The sequence below is a fragment of the Metopolophium dirhodum genome, chromosome 1 (genome assembly GCF_019925205.1).
Source record: "Metopolophium dirhodum isolate CAU chromosome 1, ASM1992520v1, whole genome shotgun sequence".
Classification (NCBI taxonomy): domain Eukaryota; kingdom Metazoa; phylum Arthropoda; class Insecta; order Hemiptera; family Aphididae; genus Metopolophium; species Metopolophium dirhodum.
In genome coordinates this window covers 50,257,367-50,279,060 of record NC_083560.1, presented here as the reverse complement: position 1 = coordinate 50,279,060, position 21,694 = coordinate 50,257,367, and the positions used below count along the sequence as shown (strand labels likewise).

Genomic DNA, 21,694 nt, shown 5'->3' with positions numbered 1-21,694 from the left:
GGACGTCATAAGATAGAAATTACCAATTATATGATATTTCATGTGCGATTATCAAGGTAAATATTGTTCCAACATAATATGATATGAGTACATTTTTTATAGGTAATTACCTCTTCTATAATATAGTATATAGATATTTTTCTTATAATCTTAAAAACAACCGAGTTATTTGAGAAAAACGGATTTTTCTTGCACAAAGCGCGCTCTAGCTGAGGTAGCGGTCATCAAATCGTTGGGGACTTTTAGTATGTTACTTAGTACCCTTCAATAAAGGTGTATACCAAAATTCAGCTTTCCTGCTTTTTTTCCGCCATTTGTCAAAATTGAGTCTAATTTGCCTGGACTATTATACTTAAATGTAATTTAATGTAAACAATTTTTAAAAATAAATTAATAATTAACCACGACTGGAAATTGAGAAGTTGCCTGCTTGCGTCGTTTCTAAGTATTTTTATAAACTCACAATAATACGGGTACGCAGTGTCGCAACAACCGCAGTGGTAGCCGGGGCAATGCCCCTATAAAGGGCCACTGATCGTTGGCTCAGAGGGTCCCCACGGCACCCCACATCTATTTAACATTTTTAAATAATTGCATTATAATCTAATATTTAAATGAAATGAAATATATTAAATAAAAATATTTATTTTCATAATTTATTATGCTATTTAATTTGTTGTCGAAGAACGCCGCCCCTATTTATCCATAATAATATCTATATTTATCTATACAATTATATTATTATAGTGTTTTATTGTTATTGAGTTACTTTTATGTGAAAAGGAAAGCTTTTATGGAAAGCTTTAATTAATATTTATAATAAAAATAACAATACACTGGGCCTTCACATTATATTTATAGGCTTTTTAAAAAAAATCACCATAATTATTTATTTTTGTATAGTTAACCTAAAAAAGTATTATAAACATAGACTTTAGGGCCCCATACACCCCATACATTGACTTTGTCCGGGGCCCCAAGAATCCTAATTGCGGCACTGCAGGTACACCAATACCTGTCATAGATATGAATGTATGATATTAATGAAAACTATCAACTATATATAGTTAATAGTGTTGATAAATATTATTTCTATTTACTACAATAAATGTACATCAGTGCAGCAATATCCTCGTCCGTCGAGTCTCAACTGCGTTTACGCATTAATTCGTGTTAACATTGTAATCATTCGAATAAGATCCATGTGACTATGTATAGCCGTATAAGTAAATAGGTATAAGTAAATACGTTTTATTATTATTAAAAACATATTTCATTTAATACTTAAATCTTTTAACATTAAATTTATAACATATTTAATCACTGATGGAAAAATTAAACTATTACAAAAAAACCAAAAAATGTATAAAAAATTAGTATACGAATGGCGCCTATGAAATATTTTCAAATTTTGTCACGGGGGCAAATGCCCTCTTTTCCCCTAGTTTAACACTCCTCTACACGTACTTGTACGACGGAGACGACATATGGCAGTGTAGTGTTGTTTTTATACAAAATTGAAAAATTAATCAACTATATTTGCATACCTATAGGAATTGTATATTTGTATATTTAAAATAGATTTTTATTTTCTAACAGCATTGTATACATAATGAAATATGGTAAATACATAGAACCATATAAGATTCTGAGCGAAACGATGAATGTATTGATTTTACAATGATGTGTGTTTTTTTTAATCTTTAATTTTTTTATTTTTGTGTCTGTCATCACCTTTTAGGACAGTAAAAGTGCTTGGATTTTCTTCAACAGTAACTTTTCTGATAGGAAAGTGAATCTAGTTGGTACTTTGGGGGGGGGGGGGGGGGGTCAAAGGTAAAAATTTCCCAGTAGTTTTCAAAAGCGACGTGAAAAACAAAAGAAAAATTAAGGAAAAACGGGAATTTTTACGCAAAATCTTTTTCTCAGAAAATCGATTTTGGTTTTTGGTGTAACTCTAAAACAAATGACCGTAGGGAAATGAAATAATGACTGAATGTTTATAATTGCATTTCCTATACATCATAACATTTTCCAAATATTTTGACTTATTTTGAGCTGTTTACGGACATTGGAAATTTCCATTTTTTTTAGTTTTTTTTTCTATAAATATCAATAAAATGTTATCTGTTGAGTAAAAAAGCTTCAAAATTTAATAGAAGGCTCCTAGGTTATTGTTTCAAAGGCAGATGAAAAAAATTAAAAATCCTTAATCACAGTTTTTATTTATAAGCATTTCAAGTTCAAATTTTGACAAAATACGGAAAAATCACGAAAATTAGCAAATTATTTTGAGTTGAGAATTCATAAAAATGTTTCTTTTTCAACATGAGATTTGAAAATGTAATACAAGATTATCCATAAGTTTATCTATCTTTATCAAAAAAAAAATGTCTGCAAGAAACTTAAATTAAATTTTTACAACATTTGATATTCACTTGATTTCTCATATAACAGTTTTCTTATTTTATTGTAATTAAAAAACGAATGACTGTAGATACTTGAAAATTTCACTGAATGTTTATATTAGCATTTTCTATACACCATAAAATTTTGAAAATATTTTGACACTTTTTGAGCTGTTTACGGACATTGTCAGTTTTCAATTTTTTTAGTTTATTTTCTATAATTATCAATAAAATTTTATTTGTTGGGTAAAAAAGCGTGAAAATTTAATATAAGGCTCCTGATATATCGTACTAATAGCAGTTGAAAAATATTAAAAATACATAGGCACAATTTATTTTTATAAGCATTTAAAGTTCAAATTTTGACAACATTTATCAAATTTATAATTTATTAATTATTTTGTATTTAAAATTGTATAAAATGTTTAACTTTTATGGCTAAGGATTTAAAATTTAAAACAAGGCTCCGCGTAAATAGGTTTTATATAAATTACTTTATTCACAATAATATCATCAAATATACTTGGTAATATCATAGGCTGACTGACCGTTTTTGCTCAGATTCGTTTTTTTTATACAATGATATTATATCATTGAATTCAAATTTAACACCATCCATTACAGTGACCCACTTGTAACCTACTGTACAGCAGAGTGACATCCACTTATCCACCTTTTTTTTTTTTATTAAATATAGATTTTTTATAAAACAAACTTTTTTATTTCTACTTGGTTTCGTTTTATTATATTTAATTTAGAATTTTCTTATTCAATCAAGATTTTGTTTCATTGAATAAAGAATTCTTATCAAATATAACATTCTTGAGCTTATAATTTCATAACCCATATTTTGCTCCTACAAATATAAAGTAAATAAAAAAGAATTAAAAAATAAATATAAAAATGAAATTATATTAATACAATTAAAAATTATTTGCAAAATGATAGCATAACTTTCAAATAAATTGGTCACGGTGGGGTGGGCAAACTTCACGCACGTATATCTGGCTCTGAAACAACCCAATAATTTCTTATGGAATTTCATTCTGGGGTGGTACTAAATACTAACCTGCAGTAGTACAGTTACCATACTCATATTAAGAATCTTAAAGTTACTTGGAATTCTATACTCAAATTCATTTTTAATATGCCCTCTTTATATCTTAGGTACTTCTAGTTTATAATGATTTAAATATTCTAAACTTGAATTCCTTACATTTTAATTAATGTATAATGTATAATCGTGTTTAGTATTTACTAGATTAATGTATTTTCAGTTTAGTAAATAAAGTAAAAAAAAATCAGTTAAAAGGTAATTAATACTTAATAGCCTGTTTTACACCACTGAAACTCCAATATGTCGCAGCTAGTATATAGCTATGTAGCAGTTGGGTAAAAAAGCGTGAAAATTTAATATAAGGCTCCTGATATATCGTACTAATAGCAGTTGAAAAATATTAAAAATACATAGGCACAATTTATTTTTATAAGCATTTAAAGTTCAAATTTTGACAACATTTATCAAATTTATAATTTATTAATTATTTTGTTGTTAAAAATGTATAAAATATTTAACTTTTATGGCTAAGGATTGAAAATTTAAAACAAGGCTCCACCCTTGTAAATAGATGATAATATATAAATTACTTTATTCACAATAATATCATCAAATATATACTTGGTAATATCATAGACTGACTGACTGTTTTCGCTCAGAATCGTTTTTCTTATACAATGATATTATATCATTGAATTCAAATTTAACACTATCCATTACAGTGACCCACTTGTAACCTACTGTAGAGCAGAGTGACATCCACTTATCTACCTTTTTTACCTTGCATTAAATTTTCATAACATTTAATACAAAAACTCTTTTAATTCAAAATATACATATAAGAACAATGTATTAATAATCAATTTTTTTCTATAATTGGTATTACGTAAAAATTACCACTTTTTTTTGGTTTTCCCTTAAACTTTCTAAAACAACTGGGACTTTTAAACTTATCAAAAGTTACGATGCTCTCTCCCCACCGTGACCAATTTATTTGAATGTTATGCTATCATTTTGCAAATCGGTTTTCACAATTTGCAAATAATTTCCCATACCGGTATAAGAAAAATAAGACAAGGGGGGCCAACTTCACGCAGCCCCCTCTTTTAAGCTACAAATTTCAAAATGATACCAACATTTTGCAAATGATTTACAAACTTTTGTATAAAATTTTTTTGTAGATTCAAATGTTTTACTGAAAAAAAAATAAAATATTTAAAAGAATTTTATGTTTGAGGGTTACGTTTGCTCTTAACTACTGAAGAATTGTTAGAATTTCAAAATATATTAGAATCGTTATTGACAGTTATGCTGTGTGAAACAGATGGATGGGTGACTGACAGTAATCAAGTTGAAAAGTCTCCATCAGAAAAATTTAGAGAATTTATTTTATCATTAATTAAACCAAATGTAAATGACAATTCTTTTGACAATGAAAATGACCATACTGAGTCAACCAATACTGATATGCTACCAGGTTCATATTTATTATATAACTGAGAATAATCTGACCAAGAGAGCGATGTAGAGTCTAGTGAAATTGAAAAGTTTTTAAATAACATAAAGGAGACAAGTTACCAAAATTCTAAAATTAAAGGTACGTCTATATTATAATATCTATTTTTTTTTTAAATGAAAAACTTTTTTTAAATAATAATATTTGTAATTACCACATAGACCAAACCATAAATAAATACACATTTTTATAAATGAAATATTTAAACAAAATAATAACAATTTTAAAAAAGTATTCTCGATCCAAAAATGGTGGAAAATTTTTTTTAAATGTATTACTTTGTGGATACATGCTTGAGCTCCAGTTATTGACACTTATTAATAAAACATATTCTTTGAAACTATTGTGTGTGTGTGTGTGTGTGTGTGTGTGTGTGTGTGTGTGTGTGTGTGTGTGTGTGTGTGTGTGTGTGTGTGTGTGTATGCGTGTGCGTGTGCGTGTGCGTGTGCGTGCGCGTATGCGTGCACATGTAGGTGCGCGTGTGCGTGTGTATAAGAAATTGTTTAAAAATTATAATTTTCATAAATCGAGGTTAGCGGTGCTCCTTAGGGTTTTTGAACCATGTTTTATTATTTTTCATCTTGACATGTTCTCATGTACCTCACCCCTCCCCACCCTTGAAATCCTAAAGATAGATTATTTATATTTTATTTATCCACAGTTGAAACATTTTAAATTTATATTTTCCAAAATTTTTTATGTAATTTTTTCAGATAAATACATAAAAAGACACCAAACAATTCACTTTATGTGTTTACTGTTTTAAAAATATTTGTTATTTTGGTTTTTCTATTTAAATTTGAAAAATTATATACTATACCTACACAAAAATTGTCTAAATAATATTTTTAACTATCAACATTTTTTGAAAACGTTTAGTATCATCGTAGTAATTTTCATTGTGGGACTATCGGTATTATTCATATTATTATAATATGTGCCTAATGACATGTTTTGAATTTGCAGGTAATCGAATATCTGCTTATTTCTTACCCGAGTTAGCAAAAGATGTATTAGGTGTATGTAACGATTTCCCACTCTGGAGTAGCGTCATGAGGTCAAGTTTTGGATCATCATATAAAATTGCTTCATCGGCATCAGTTGAATGTGATTTTAAGCAATTTAAAACTCATTTTACGGTTCGATTTGCGTCCTATGGCTGTGGATAAGTTTGTAGTTACTCACCTAAAGAGTATCGATAGTAACACAAAACTTTTTCGCAGTAAGCAACTTCGAAATGCTTGCTCAGACAATGAAGATTGTACTTTGAGCGATGAAAATGAAATTGGTATTCAAAAATCAGATTGTACGTCATTAAATGACGATTCAAGTGCAGAATCTAAAATATCTATGAATTTTCTAGATGAAGTTGAAAATTCGTATATAAAAATGTATGTATATAGGTATAAAAGACCAACAACAGTAACAAAAGGTGCTTATTTTTTTTTTTTTATGGTATAAACAAAAAATTTAAAGGGTAAATTTCACTAATTTTAAATTTATATATTGCGTTTATGTTACAAGAAATAAATAAAAGTAATTACAATCAATAATTATTTAAAACAATTTTTTTTTAAATTTTCCTTTAACCAACTCTATTGGCATGACTCCAGGCTTCAGCACCTTACTGCAGCAACAAAATTAAATAAGTCCTCAAAGGATTGAAACACTTAAATTCAAAAATTTTTTTTGAGACGAGAATGACGAGAATCATGAACTTAGTGAATTAAATATTAAAGTACATTTAAAATGAATAAAATTCGGAGATCTGAAAAGCATAACTTAATAAGTAATTATGCTTATATAGAATAAAATATACTATGATATACGTCTATGAACTTGATCCACACACTTAATGTGATACGATCCAAACCCATACCAAAAGTTAGTAATTAGTTAGCAAATATTAGGAAAAATTGTTGCACAAGTTACAGCAAATCATTATTGGAGAAGTTATATATACATTTTTTTAGGTGTTCCATGTTCAGGTAACAAACCCGCTTTGTCCGATCGTTACAGAACAAACACCGGTAGTTAGAAAATAGTTAATAAATAATGACAAATCTATTTTGGAAATAAGTAAACCAAAAAGTTTATTTTTAGCGAACTTTTTTATTCAAAAATGTCCCATGTAACATATTAAATGTATAAAAAGGTGGGTAAGTGGATGTCGCTCAGCTGTACAGTAGGTTACAAGTGGGTCACTGTAATGGATGGTGTTAAATTTGAATTCAATGATATAATATCATTGTATAAGAAAAACAATTCTGAACGAAGATGGTCAGTCAGTCCATGATATTACTAAGTATATCTTATGATATAATTTAATGTGAATAAAGTAATTTATATATAACCTATTTACTCGGAACCTTGATTTAAATTTTCAATCCTTAGCTACAAAAGTTGAACATTTTAAAAATTTTTAACTACAAAATAATTATTACATTTTAAATTTAATAAATGTTGTCAAAATTTGAACTTTAAATGCTTATAAAAAAAATTGTGCATATGTATTTTCAATATTTTTCAACTGCTATTGTAACGATATATCAGGAGCCTTCTATTAAATTTTCAAGCTTTTTTACCCAACAGATAAAATTGTATGGATATTTATAGAAAAAAAATGGAAACTGAAAATGTCCGGAAACAGATTAAAATAAGTCAAAATATTTGGAAAATGTTATGGTGTATAGAAAATGCTAATATAAACATTCAATTTCATGTACCTACGGTCATTTGTTTTAGAGTTACACCAAAAACCAAAATCGATTTTCTCGAAAACAGATTTTGCGTAAAAATTCCCGTTTTACTTTAATTTTTCTTTTGTTTTTCACGTTTGAAAACTACTGGGAAATTTTTACTTTTGACCCCCCAAAGTACCAACAAGATTCACTTTCCTATCAGAAAAGTTACTGTTGAAGAAAATCCAAGCACTTTTACTGTCCTAATAGGTGATGACAGACACAAAAAAAAAATTTAAAAAAATAAAAAAAACACACATCATTGTAAAATCAATACATTCATCGCTTCGCTCAGAATCTAAAATAACAGTTATCACAACTTTTTATAATATACTAGGTAACTACAGTAACTGAAAATACCATAACGCGCAGGCTGTCTATGCTGCCTACATAGTCCGCCTTAGTATCGAATTTTGGCAATTTTTAATCGACTAGTTGCGTCTCTCAAAACAAAATTGCAATTCGTGTAGAAAATATTTTAACCTTATGCTAGAATTACGATTTTAGATTTTCTTTTATAATTTAAAAATATGGGTAGGAACTTACTTGAAAGTATATTATTATACTTTTTACACACATTTAAATTTTAAAAAATGCATGTCTATTTATAAATGTTAAGTAAAATTTTAGATTCTGAGCGAAGCAATGAATGTATTGATTTTACAATAATGTGTGTTTTTTTTTTTATTTTTTTTTTTTATTTTTGTGTCTGTCATCATAGGAAAGTGAATCTAGTTGGTACTTTGGGGGGGGGGGGGGTCAAAAGTAAAAATTTCCCAGTAGTTTTCAAAAGCGACGTGAAATATAAAAGAAAAATTAAGGAAAAACGGGAATTTTTACGCAAAATCTGTTTTCGAGAAAATCGATTTTGGTTTTTGGCGTAACTCTAAAAAAAATGACCGTAAGGACATGAAATTTTGACTGAATGTTTATATTATCATTTTCTATACCTACACCATAACATTTTTAAAATATTTTGACTCTTTTTGAGCTGTTTACGGACATTGTCAGTTTTCAATTTTTTAGTTTTATTTTCTATAAATATCAATAAAATTTTATTTGTTGGGTAAAAAAGCGTGAAAATTTAATATAAGGCTCCTGATATATCGTTCTAATAGCAGTTGAAAAATATTAAAAATACATAGGCACAATTTATTTTTATAAGCATTTAAAGTTCAAATTTTGACAACATTTATCAAATTTATAATTTATTAATTATTTTGTATTTAAAATTGTATAAAATGTTTAACTTTTATGGCTAAGGATTTAAAATTTAAAACAAGGCTCCGCGTAAATAGGTTTTATATAAATTACTTTATTCACAATAATATCATCAAATATACTTGGTAATATCATAGGCTGACTGACCGTTTTTGCTCAGATTCGTTTTTTTTTATACAATGATATTATATCATTGAATTCAAATTTAACACCATCCATTACAGTGACCCACTTGTAACCTACTGTACAGCAGAGTGACATCCACTTATCCACCTTTTTTTTTTTTTATTAAATATAGATTTTTTATAAAACAAACTTTTTTATTTCTACTTGGTTTCGTTTTATTATATTTAATTTAGAATTTTCTTATTCAATCAAGATTTTGTTTCATTGAATAAAGAATTCTTATCAAATATAACATTCTTGAGCTTATAATTTCATAACCCATATTTTGCTCCTACAAATATAAAGTAAATAAAAAAGAATTAAAAAATAAATATAAAAATGAAATTATATTAATACAATTAAAAATTATTTGCAAAATGATAGCATAACTTTCAAATAAATTGGTCACGGTGGGGTGGGCAAACTTCACGCACGTATATCTGGCTCTGAAACAACCCAATAATTTCTTATGGAATTTCATTCTGGGGTGGTACTAAATACTAACCTGCAGTAGTACAGTTACCATACTCATATTAAGAATCTTAAAGTTACTTGGAATTCTATACTCAAATTCATTTTTAATATGCCCTCTTTATATCTTAGGTACTTCTAGTTTATAATGATTTAAATATTCTAAACTTGAATTCCTTACATTTTAATCAATGTATAATGTATAATCGTGTTTAGTATTTACTAGATTAATGTATTTTCAGTTTAGTAAATAAAGTAAAAAAAAATCAGTTAAAAGGTAATTAATACTTAATAGCCTGTTTTACACCACTGAAACTCCAATATGTCGCAGCTATGTCGAGTTCGTGCGATTTCTATCCGATTCATAACTTGCTAAAAAATTGAACTATCGTATAAAACCAACACAGTTAATGTTCTTACCATCAAGTTTCAGAATAGGTCAGTACTTAGTACACTACTTCACTCTAATTAGTCTAATTCATCTTATAATTTATTATAAGTATATCATGACGGGGTGCCGCCACCGGGGGACTTCCCCCTCTCGTCAATCAAATCTCATAAAATTTACTTATTTTACCTATAACATGTAAATACAGATTGTAAATAATATATACATTTTTGTTCAATAAAATTAATTAAGTCTATCATTATAATCGTTATCGTGGATAAGTAAAAATCAATATTTAATTTACCTATTTTGTGTTTCGGCGTTTCGGCTGTAACGAGTGGCGACAATGAACCGAAAATACGAGAAACTTTTTGATAACAGTAATGATTTTCGTTTTTCATTTTCAGTATCACACATTCACACATGACGTCTCGTTTCGATGTCCGTGGTTCGTAAGAACTCGGAACTACGAAGGATTATAATTATTCTAAATTCTGAATTCTGAAGAGCGTTAATATGACGCGCGGACTGCGCTCTAACTGGTAACTCCTCGACTTGGCTCAAACTTGTCCGACGGTAGTACATCGCGTCTAGTCGATACTTTGGCACTTGGCTAGGCTAATACGGACATGTGTCTGTCGACGTATCGTGCACCGTAGTAGTTTAGCAGTCGCGTCTGTCAGCCATCGTAACGATCGGTATAATACGTCGGCTGGATTAGCCTGTTGGAGTGCTTGTGCGAGTACCCCGCAAGTGTTGGTGCACGGTATTGTTCCGACCTGAAAATGGCATTAAATCCAACGTCTGCCAACGATCACACGGTCAACAAAGTGGCCGTGTGTTCGGCGATTTTTGCTGGTTTCGCGTACGTCGGATACTCGGTTGCAAAGAACGCCTTCGGGCGACGCCTGGGCCGGAAAAACGATGACGGTAAGTTGATGCCCGATCATGCTAGCCTAGATTAACCTGTAAACGGCCGAGACTGTTTTCCCACTTATCTGCCAATTTATATCAAATAACTCACTAATGTTTCCCGTCTAGGGTGCCATCATGAGGATCAACGCCTGTATTTTCGCCGTCTGTCCCAGACAACACAGACCGACGTTCTACTAGGAAACTTGGACACTTCGGAAACCACTCGTGTGTTCCTACGACCCATGACTGTCCAGCAGAGAATTAAAGAGCTCAATTTACGAGCAAGAATGTTTGCTGACACAATGATGGCTATACAGACACCTTCAAACAAACATTCCTTGCATGGACCTAGGAGCTTACAGGTTTGTTTTTACATTAAGTCATTGTTCACATTCCATGACCAATAAAAATATTAAATAAAGTGAGTGTTTAGTTCAATAGTTTTCAGTTTATTTACAACACCCTTCGAGGTATTAGAAAAATCCTGAGGCACCTTACTCAATATAATATGAATGAATGATTTACAATTTCAATAGTTTTGCGGCATATCTAATGCCAGTTTGTGGTACACCAGTTGAAAAACACTGGTTTAAATTATAGTTATGTTGGCAAAGTTATAATATGTTATTCTAATATTTCTCCTCTTCCATGACCTAAGTTTTTTGAGATTCATGAAGTTAAATTGTGTCAACAATTTTATTAATCATACCTATATTAATGATATTTAATGAAAAAAAAAAATGTACATTTATTAGTGTTTTACAATATTTGTTATTTTTATGGATGACTCAATGAACCATTTTTATATTTATTTCAGTTATTAAAATTATTTCCAATTGGCAAACAGTTTTTTTTATACTTTGTTAATAGGAAGAGTCTTGTACTCTGGACCAATGTTTATTTCTTCTTTAATAATTGTTAAAGAATTAATTCATAAAGAAATTATAGCCACTAGTACAATTATTACCAAGTACAATAAAATCACTCATATTGTATTTATAATAAAAAATAAAAATAAATTAAATTTTCCCCTATCAAAGAAACTATTTTTGGTTTGTTTAATTGTATGTAGGTACAAAATTTAAATTTACTATAGAATTTCTTGAGATTAATGTCATTTTATGTTAAAATATTATGGTGTAGTCCATTCTTACAAAAAAAATTAGTATTAAGGTCTAAGAAGATTCATTCTTTCCAAATTAATAGTCATATACTTTGGACCAAATCATTAAGTTTTAAAGGATTGTACTAATTTCTTTATCATTTAGCTAAGATTAAGTGATTATATAATATTATCTATTGGTTTAATACTTAATTGCTTAGGGGTTTTTAGTAATATATTTGAATTTTTTTTATTTCTATGTATGTTTCAATATAAATTCTAAAGTACTTACATTGTACATTTATAGGTTTACTACTACACTTAACCTTGATCCATTTTTGGTTTTTAGAAAAAAAATATTTCAAAGACAGTTGATTTAGGGTTTGGAAAAAAACCCATTTTTAAATATTACATTTACAATATTGTAAATATGCTTGAAATATTAACAATTAGTGCAGTTAGGGGACATTTAATAAAAATGGTCCAGAGATACAAACTGGACCAACTTTCATCACTCTCCCATATGTAGACGTTGATAAAATTCTTTTAAAAAGTACTTGGAATAAGATAATACCCTAATGCTTGTAAAAAAAAATATTCAAAATTTAAAATTGTTTTTTTAGAAAAATGTATAGGTAGTATTTTTAAATAATTTAAAAATCTGTATTGAAGTTGCAATAAAAACATATTATGTAAAATATATAATTCAACATTAAACTTGATTAATTTATAATACAGTGAAACTTCCATGTAATGAGCTTTCATTTAACAACATTTTCCTTGTAACGAAATATTTTTGAGAAAGAAACCAAATTTATTAAATTCTATTTCACAAAATTCTCTACAGTACAAATTTTATTTTATGCCCAATGAGACTTCATAGTATGGAAGTTTCTCTGTATTTACATTTACCATCCATTAATTGCACATCATATAATCATATGCTACAACTTAAAAATAATTATTGTATACCTTTTCTTTGGTAAATTATTTAAAATCGGTCACTCTTGAAACAATCAAACAAATTAAACAATTTCCAAATTAATTACAAACAAGTTATTGAACAACAATGTCTATAATTTTTCATTTTTAAATTTGCATTACGAAATATTTTCAACTCAAGAAATTAACAAATATAATTTAATATGTAAAATATATTTTTTTTTTCAAATTCTGTACTGGTTAAGTTATCCACATTTTTCACCCTCAAGGAGCTGCATAAGTCAATAAACATAATATGTAAAAACTAAAAACCTAAAAATCCTTCCCTATTAATAATACATAGTACTTATACCTATAATAAGTCATTAAAATGTAAAGACAGTTACCTATTACTCATTTTTATTTTTGCATGGCAAACTTTTGTGACATTTAGAAGTACAAAACACCATGCTTTACTAGTAAATACCTCCCATACAACTTGTAAAGCACAACGATTGACAAATATCCACCAAGTATATGATTAGTGTGGGACTGGATTTAGATAGAACAGTAGATATGAATATAATCAAAATAATTCAATCTAAGATCAGTTGATAACTATATTTATGTTTTTCAAAAAATAACTGTTTTTTTAAAATGTAGTATTATAATATGTTATTAAGCATTATATTTTGATACTTTTAATTATTTTTGTTTTTTATTGATATTGATTGTTATTATTACCTATATCTTATAATATTAAACATATTTTATAAATAAAAACACTATGATGTAAAAAGTTCTAGATTCCACTAAATATATGATATCTTATAATCAATACTGATTTTTTTTAATATTTTAAAAGACAACAATGCATGTTTATACAGGGTGATTTATTATGCGTAAAACACTCATTATCTCAAAAAGTATTAATGTTTTTGAAAATATTTTTTTACATAGTTTCAAGTTACAACATTTTTATTAAAAAATTATATTTTTTTTAAGTTTTTTACTTTTTTGAATGACAGCATAGAGTTTTAATTTCATTTTCCAAAGCAGAATATTTTTCTAAGTATTTTAATACATAAATATCGAATTTAGGTCAAGTAGTTTATGAGTTATAAGTATTTAAGGTTTAGACAAGCAGAGTTGTGGACACACATTTGCGGGGTAACCCCATACCACTCCACTCCGCACATCTAAACTTTAAATGCTTATACCTCATAGACTACTCGCCCTAAATTAGATTTTTATGAATCAAAATACTTAGAAAAATATTCTGCTTCTGAATTTAAAACTCTATGCTGTCATTCAAAAAAGTAAAAAACTTAAAAAATTATATAGATAAAAAATATTTAAAAATATAATTTTTAATAAGAACTTAGTTTTTTTAACAACTTGAAACTATGTAAAAAAATATTTTCAAAAACATTAATACTTTTTGAGATAATGAGTGTTTTACGCTTTATGAATCACCCTGTATTGCCTAATAAACTACAGAAATGATGCAAATTCCTAGGCAATGATATAATTGTATTCCTTTATTAAGAATTGTCATAATTTCCTAAATTGTCAACATTTCCAGTAACATACAAGGAACATAAGGTTAAGTTGATTTAAAATGTGTACCTATAGTATCTTAACTATTTCCAGAAATACATAAAAAAAAATATATTATAATAATATAGAATTATTTTTTGTTGGCTTAAACTATTTAATTTTGAAAAAAAGTATTCAGAATACTTAAAAAGTAAAGTAGGTATTCCAAATTCAGTATTTTAATTAATACTTCAATATATAGGTACTTCAATGCAATTTTCAATATTTTACTAAAAAAAATATTTCAGTATAATGTATAACTATGTAAATTTTTTTACTTTTATGGATTAGGCATCACCATGGAATTCACCTAGAATAATGAGTCCTGTAGATGCTAGACATATATTAGGAAGTCGATCCACTGAAAACCTAAGGCTGTGTGATAATTATGCATTGGAATCAAATTTTGGCACACCGTTAAGAAGAAAAAGTTCCAACAGGTCTTTAAGAAGAAAATCCCCACAACCAGGTGAACACAGACTTTCTGTAAGCCAATCTAATCAAGATATGGAAGAATTTGAAAAGATTAACCAACCATCTTTGTTGAATAGGTAAATATAACATTTTGCATTAATGTGTTATTTATTAAATAATTATTTAATAGACAACTAATATCTAATTATATTGATTCAAATTTTTTTAGACCTATGGAACCGAATGAAGCTAAAAATTTATTATTATTGATGGGATCCAGAGATATTCTAGTACTTGAAAAAGTACTTGTGACTGTTAGTAATTTAGCAACATTTACTCCGAACCAAGTATGAATATGATTTTATTTTATTAAACTCCTTAATATAAAATATAAACACTTAATTATATTTATCTATCTTAATATTTTTTAGTGAGTGTAGTAGTACAGATTTATAAATTAGACTTAAAATGTCTAATTATATATATGTATACACATTTACTATTTGTATAGCTTGATAGAAATTAAAAATTTTTTTCTACCCTCTAGACATTGATGTACTAGTATACTAGAAGTATTAAAATAATTTTAAAATTGTTGTTATTAATCATGAAAACAATACTTCTGTTTTGACAGTTAGGCCATTAGCACCATATTTGTATGTACATTTTCTCAAATTATTGGAGATGATCATGTGCTGATTTTACAAACTTGAAAATAATTTAGTTTATTAATAGCATTTTTGGGCATCTTTGGTGTAGAACGCAAATACTTATAATAAAAACTTATTTGTATAGACAAATTATAAGGTATTATAAATCTCTATGTATGAAGGATATCCAGAAACTAAGATTACAAGGGCCGTGTAAGACGTAAACATTTTATTTTTTCAAAGTTTGCAGCTGTGACGTGTTGAAGGGCTCCTAAAAGTGAAAAATAAGCCATCAATCGACTCAGTCCATTATGAAATGTTTAAATGTTTTCAACCAGTTCATCCACTACAGTTTCGACTTAAACTAAACGTTATGTTTGTGAGCGTGAATCCTTTCTCGATTTAATTTTGACTGATGACAAAACCTGGGTATACCTGAGTCAAAAAGGCAGTGTCTACAGTGGCTGCATACTCATTGTCCGTCATACAAATAGTTTTCAGAGTGGAAGAGCATAGCATCTGTCTTTTGAAAGTTAGAGCTTATTGGTGGATTTTATGCCCAAACCCACCATCATCAATGCTGCTGTATACTATGAGACTTAAGAAGTTGAAAAAAAATCAAAGATAAAGAGAAGGGAATGCTAACTTTTGGTGTGTTACTCCTTCATGACAACGTCAGACATCATACTGCCTGGCTCACTCAGGACCGGCTCGTTACATTTGGATGGGTTATTGTTACCCACCCACATTACTCCCCATACCTGGCGTAATCAGATTACCATTTTCAGTAAACATACAAAAGCTGGTGCTCAGGTTTCCAAAAAGCATTGACCTTAATGACAATTTTTTTTTGAGAAATAATAACATCTTTTGGCTTATTACATTCTGTACATTTCATTAAAATATATGCATATTTTATCTTTAACACATGTTGTAATCTTACTTTCAGGATGTCCCTCGTAATATTTTAATAGAATGAATCTTCTAAATTATTTATTAGAACTGTAACAGGATTTAAAATCAATTGGAATAAATCCATTTTGACCATCCCTAAATAATATATTTATTATTTTTATTTTAAGGAAGTAATGAGAGAAGCTGGATACTTGAGTCAACTTCAGCAGTTGATTTACCATCCCGAAGAATCTGTTCAAATAACAGCACTTGTGGCATTAGGAAATTTGGCTTTAAACAAAAACAATTCAAAAGAAATGAAGGTTAGATAAAAAAAATGAAAATTTAAGTTGTTTGAATTTATATTTAGTTTTAAAAGACCTAACTATACTAATTATACTTATGTACATTTTTATTTTTATATTGTTATATTAATGAAGATGTTAATATGATTTTCAGGAGACAATTCCAATGTTATTAGCCCTAATGAAAATGATGGATTCGGATGAGATTATTTACAATTGTTTATCAACTATGACCAACATTGCAGTATTCCATATGTGGCATAGTGAATTGCAACCGGCTATACATACATTATATGGTTTATTAGAGAGCCAAAATAACAAAGTTGTTCTCCAATGCTTAAAACTATTAATCAACTTATCTTGTAATGATGATATGATTCCACATCTTTTAGGTGGACAAGTATGTTATTTATTATTGATATTGATAATGTGTGTACCTTGTTTTTAATTTTATCATACTCCATTAATATAGATAGAAGTGTAATTAGGATGTTATGTGAAATTTGTTATATTCATTCGTCTTTTAATATTGAAGATAATCATAATATTATATAAGATATTAATTCATATTGTTTCTATTGTATTAGGCTCCCAAAAAACTATTGTCCATGTTGCACTTGAATGAAAATGAAGACATTCTACTTAGAGTTGTAACATTATTTAGCAATCTTACTGATGCCGTAAAAGCAATGGAATTGGATCCTGTATTAGATTTGCCTGTGGAAGACAAAGCTGCAGCTCCTGATACTATGTAAGTGTAAACATTGTACAAAGCCTAAATACATTTTTATTATGAGTTCAAAAATCATAAGTAGATAGTTCTTTTTTTTATCCCTCTTATGCTGCTAAAAACTAAGTAAAATTTCATAAACAAATTTTATCAATTAGCTTTCTCGTCTAAACAAATATTTATAATTTAATCAAAATATGTTAGTTCGACAACACTTCTTATTTGACTACGGTATTAATTTTTAAAAAATTTTACTAATTATATGGAATATAACATGATCATTGTTAGAGACCAGACTTTTATGTCCTAATAAAGGTTAAAATAAAATGTTTTATGAATTATGATGTTAAAATCTAGAGAACTATTTTCCTTTAAAATATGCTTACTCAAAATTATTTGAATTTTTTTAGTTTCTATTGTGAAAATTATTTCTTTGTGATTAATAGCAATTAATATTTTCCAAATTTTACTCCACTATTTTATTATAAATTTATTCATTATTATTATTTTTAATGTTGCCTTTATGTTAGTTTTCATTGTTTGAATAAAATTAATATTCATGTCGAATTAAATGTTTATCTAAAAATATAAATTCCAGTCTAGTAAAAAGAAATATATGTGCATTTTCATTTAAAAACAAAAACTGAGAAGTCGGTTTACTGTATATTGAGTATCAAGTGCATCCAGTTGTGCTCTCAATAATTTGTGTTGTATAAACTTGTCTATTTTTTCGACTACTTTGACATAATATCATGAATTTCTTCAGGTTGAATAGGAATTTCTCTATTAATAACCAACAATGCTAATTAATTTTGTCTAGTACATTGAATAGGTTAATGTAAGGTTGTGTTAAATTTAAATTCAATGATAAGTCTTTGTATTGATATAATCTTTGTATTGAAAATCAAATTTGAGTAGGTAACACCATTCTAAAGATATTTTATATTCTATCTTTATTTCTATTTGTAAATTATTTTTATTATTAATATAGTATACGTAGAATACATTTTTGCCAAAAACAAATATAATTATATATTACCTATATAATAATTTATCAACCATGTCAATACCAATGTGCTACAAAACAGTGTGAATAGCAGGTTACTGGTATAGCTTAAAATTCAACTAAATATTTAAAAACAATTTCATTGTGTATAGTAAATAATAATGTATTGAGTGGCAAATAGTTTCAAATCCCTTAACATAATATTTTTTGAATTACATAATAATAACTAAACTTGCTATTTTTTGTTTTAAAATCCAATTTTATCAATAAAATGAATTTCATGTCTATAAAAAAAAAAATAATACTTATATATCATTTAGATTTTTTTATTTTATTGTACTACTTTCAGGAATCTTGTATTAAATGTTCAGCTTTGACTATAAAATTTGAAATTTTTTTACATTTCTAACTGCAAAATAATTTACAAGTTTTGTGAAAACATGTATTTAAAACTCATGTAAAATAATTGAGTATTTTCTACATTTTTAAATTCCTATAAATTAAACTTGAGAATATGAAAAATCATGTTCTAAATTTTTAAGCTTTTTGACCAAGCGTAAATATTTTAACAAACATTTATAAATGTTATTGTTGATAAAAAATGATAACCAAAGCAATAATGAAATGTTTAAATTTTCTATCAATAATTTTTTTAGAATTAAAACAAAAGAACAAATTGAGTAGAAATTGTTAGTTTATGTGCGAATATCCAATGACGTCAAACTCTAATCACTCATAAGTTATAAAAAATATATTAACTTAATTGTGTATTACATTTTCAAGCCTAATATGTTATATATAAAAATAATTTCCATATAATCGTTATTTTGATAAATTTCATAAATAAAAATATTAAACACGAAACAAAATATGAAATATCTTTGTAGAATGAAACATTTATCACTCTGTTAAGAAACTAAAAATCGTTAAAAACCAAAACTCCTTGTAAAACTAAATTTATTTATACTAATACATTCTCTGCTCGGTATTTAATATCTATATATATATATTTATACCTAATGTAATATAATTAGTTTTTAATGAAATAATAAATTTAAATGTAAATGTTTTATATATCAGTTTGTTTAGCAGGTATGCTAACATTTATGGTGTTAACGTGGTAGAGAAAATACGCACAAAAAGCTTAGTATTGATGAAACAGCATAAAAATGAAGAGATTCGAGTGCGTGCACAAAAAATCTACAACGCTCTATCTGACTAAATGTATGTTGTAAACAAGATTATTTTTTACTATAATTTAACAACATAACATTCCGATAATAGTAGTTAAGTTTAAAAAAAACTTATATCAACGAATACCTTGTTAAAAAGTAAGTTTCATTTCTAGGTTTATAAATATTATACATTATTGATACAAAATGACATTCTATTTAAACTATTTTAATTAGTAACATAATGTATTATAGAATTTTTTTTTATCACCTTTTATTATTATCACTGTTATTAATAGCAATAATTGTGTGGTTTGCTACTTTGTTATTATGAATTAATGAGTTCCTAGTAATAAAGTAATTGTAATTTTTATGTAGTGCCATACATAGTTTAAATTGAATATACTTTATCAAACAATACTTATGAACATTTTGATGAATGTTTTGTTACCATTGTACTAACTAGTTAATTAAATCACAGGCATAATTTTAATCCAAAAAGTCTCAAGTATTATATATATTTAATTTAGCGTTTTGCTTTAATAGTTAAATCTTCCATCAGAATTGCTATATAATTAATTCTCAAACTAGAATAATCATATTATGCCATAAATATTTCTGTTAGCATGTTTTAATTGTTAATTGATATATTTAATATTAATAAATAACTTTGTCAGTAATTATGTTTAATGTCTATACTATTTTCAATTAAATATATTATGACAGAGTTAGTTTTATTTTAGAAAATGCATTCTTTATTATAACTTATAGTACCAAAACCTCTAGATATATTATTTTGCTCTTAAGAGATTTTTACTTAACATCTGTTTTAAAAGTGTTGTTACTATTTTTATATTCAAAAACATTATGTCCACGTTATATGTTGAAAATTATGTACTACAAATAATATTAATAAGCTTCAAATGCACTGTTTGTCTATTATGATCAACTGTTTATTATTCTTATTGATGTTAGAAATAAATTATTATTTATTTTTCAATAATGTTATACATATAATTATGTTTCATGTTCATAAAATATATACGTTACAAAATTAATAATAACTATAAATAGATGTTTATTATTGTTTATTCCTGAGTCTAGAATCTAGACTACATTTAAGTACCTATGAAGTAAAACATGCTTTTATAAGTGCTGGTCCATTTTAAGATTATGACTAGTACCTATATCATATGGTTAACAAAAAAGTATTGCACTTTTGCACTCCATACAAAATTATACTTTGTACAGAATATTGCATTATACACGAAAAATAAACTTATTTTCAATCAATATTCCACAGATTTTATACCTAAATTATTTTTTTTTTAATTCAAATGGGAATATTATACAAAACTGTGTAATTTTTAAAAAATATTCTTTTAGATTCTGAGTGGAACAATGATTAGTGTTTTCTTTAGTGTTTAACGTCATGTTTTAGAGCTGAATATTTGTTTCAGTCTTCAGATTTGGAGATGACATTGATTTCCGGTAGCAAATTGTATCTAGTAAGCCATTGCAAGTCAACAGTATTAAATACGACAAAATAAAATAGTCAGAACTGTAACAATTAACAAATTACTAACTCGTAATTTATGTCTCACTCGGCAAAGCCGCTTAGGTTAATAAAACACGGGAACATAGAGTATGAGTATGTACATTATTGGCATACACAGAAGTTGAGTTTGAATCACATAGTAGAAACTATCAGATAACATTCATCTCTATATTTTTATGTATAATTAATAATTTTATTTATTATAGGTATAATAACCTACTTTAAAAATAATTCATAATAATTCAATTGTATTGACTTGTACTCTCACTACTCCTGCAATCTTCAATGTACCACTCTTAAGAATAAGGTTATTCAGGTGATAGTGTACTGTATAATATTACTATTTAAACCATTTAATAAACCTATTTATATGTTGCTATATCATGTTTCATTATGTTAATTTATGAACACAGGTCATAAGTTTTTAGGACCTGTAAAATATAACTCAGAAAACTTTATTT

The 21,694-nt window shown here is 26.9% G+C and overlaps 1 protein-coding gene across 3 annotated transcripts; it reads left to right on the top strand.

The window, feature by feature from the left end:
• Positions 1-10,364: 10,364 nt before the first annotated feature.
• On the top strand, positions 10,365-20,588 carry LOC132936355 (uncharacterized). 3 transcript variants are annotated; one of them, XM_061003072.1, is made up of 8 exons: positions 10,365-10,897; positions 11,009-11,244; positions 14,796-15,055; positions 15,148-15,265; positions 16,651-16,785; positions 16,922-17,167; positions 17,355-17,518; positions 19,593-20,588. In XM_061003072.1, the coding sequence occupies exons 1-8, from the start codon at positions 10,753-10,755 to the stop codon at positions 19,723-19,725; spliced, it is 1,437 nt and encodes a 478-aa protein (XP_060859055.1). In that variant the 5' UTR covers positions 10,365-10,752; the 3' UTR covers positions 19,726-20,588. The 3 variants fall into 3 exon arrangements, with proteins under 3 accessions (XP_060859055.1, XP_060859054.1, XP_060859056.1); XM_061003071.1 differs by having other exon boundaries at positions 19,584-20,588; XM_061003073.1 differs by having other exon boundaries at positions 10,366-10,897; positions 19,596-20,587.
• Positions 20,589-21,694: the final 1,106 nt, after the last annotated feature.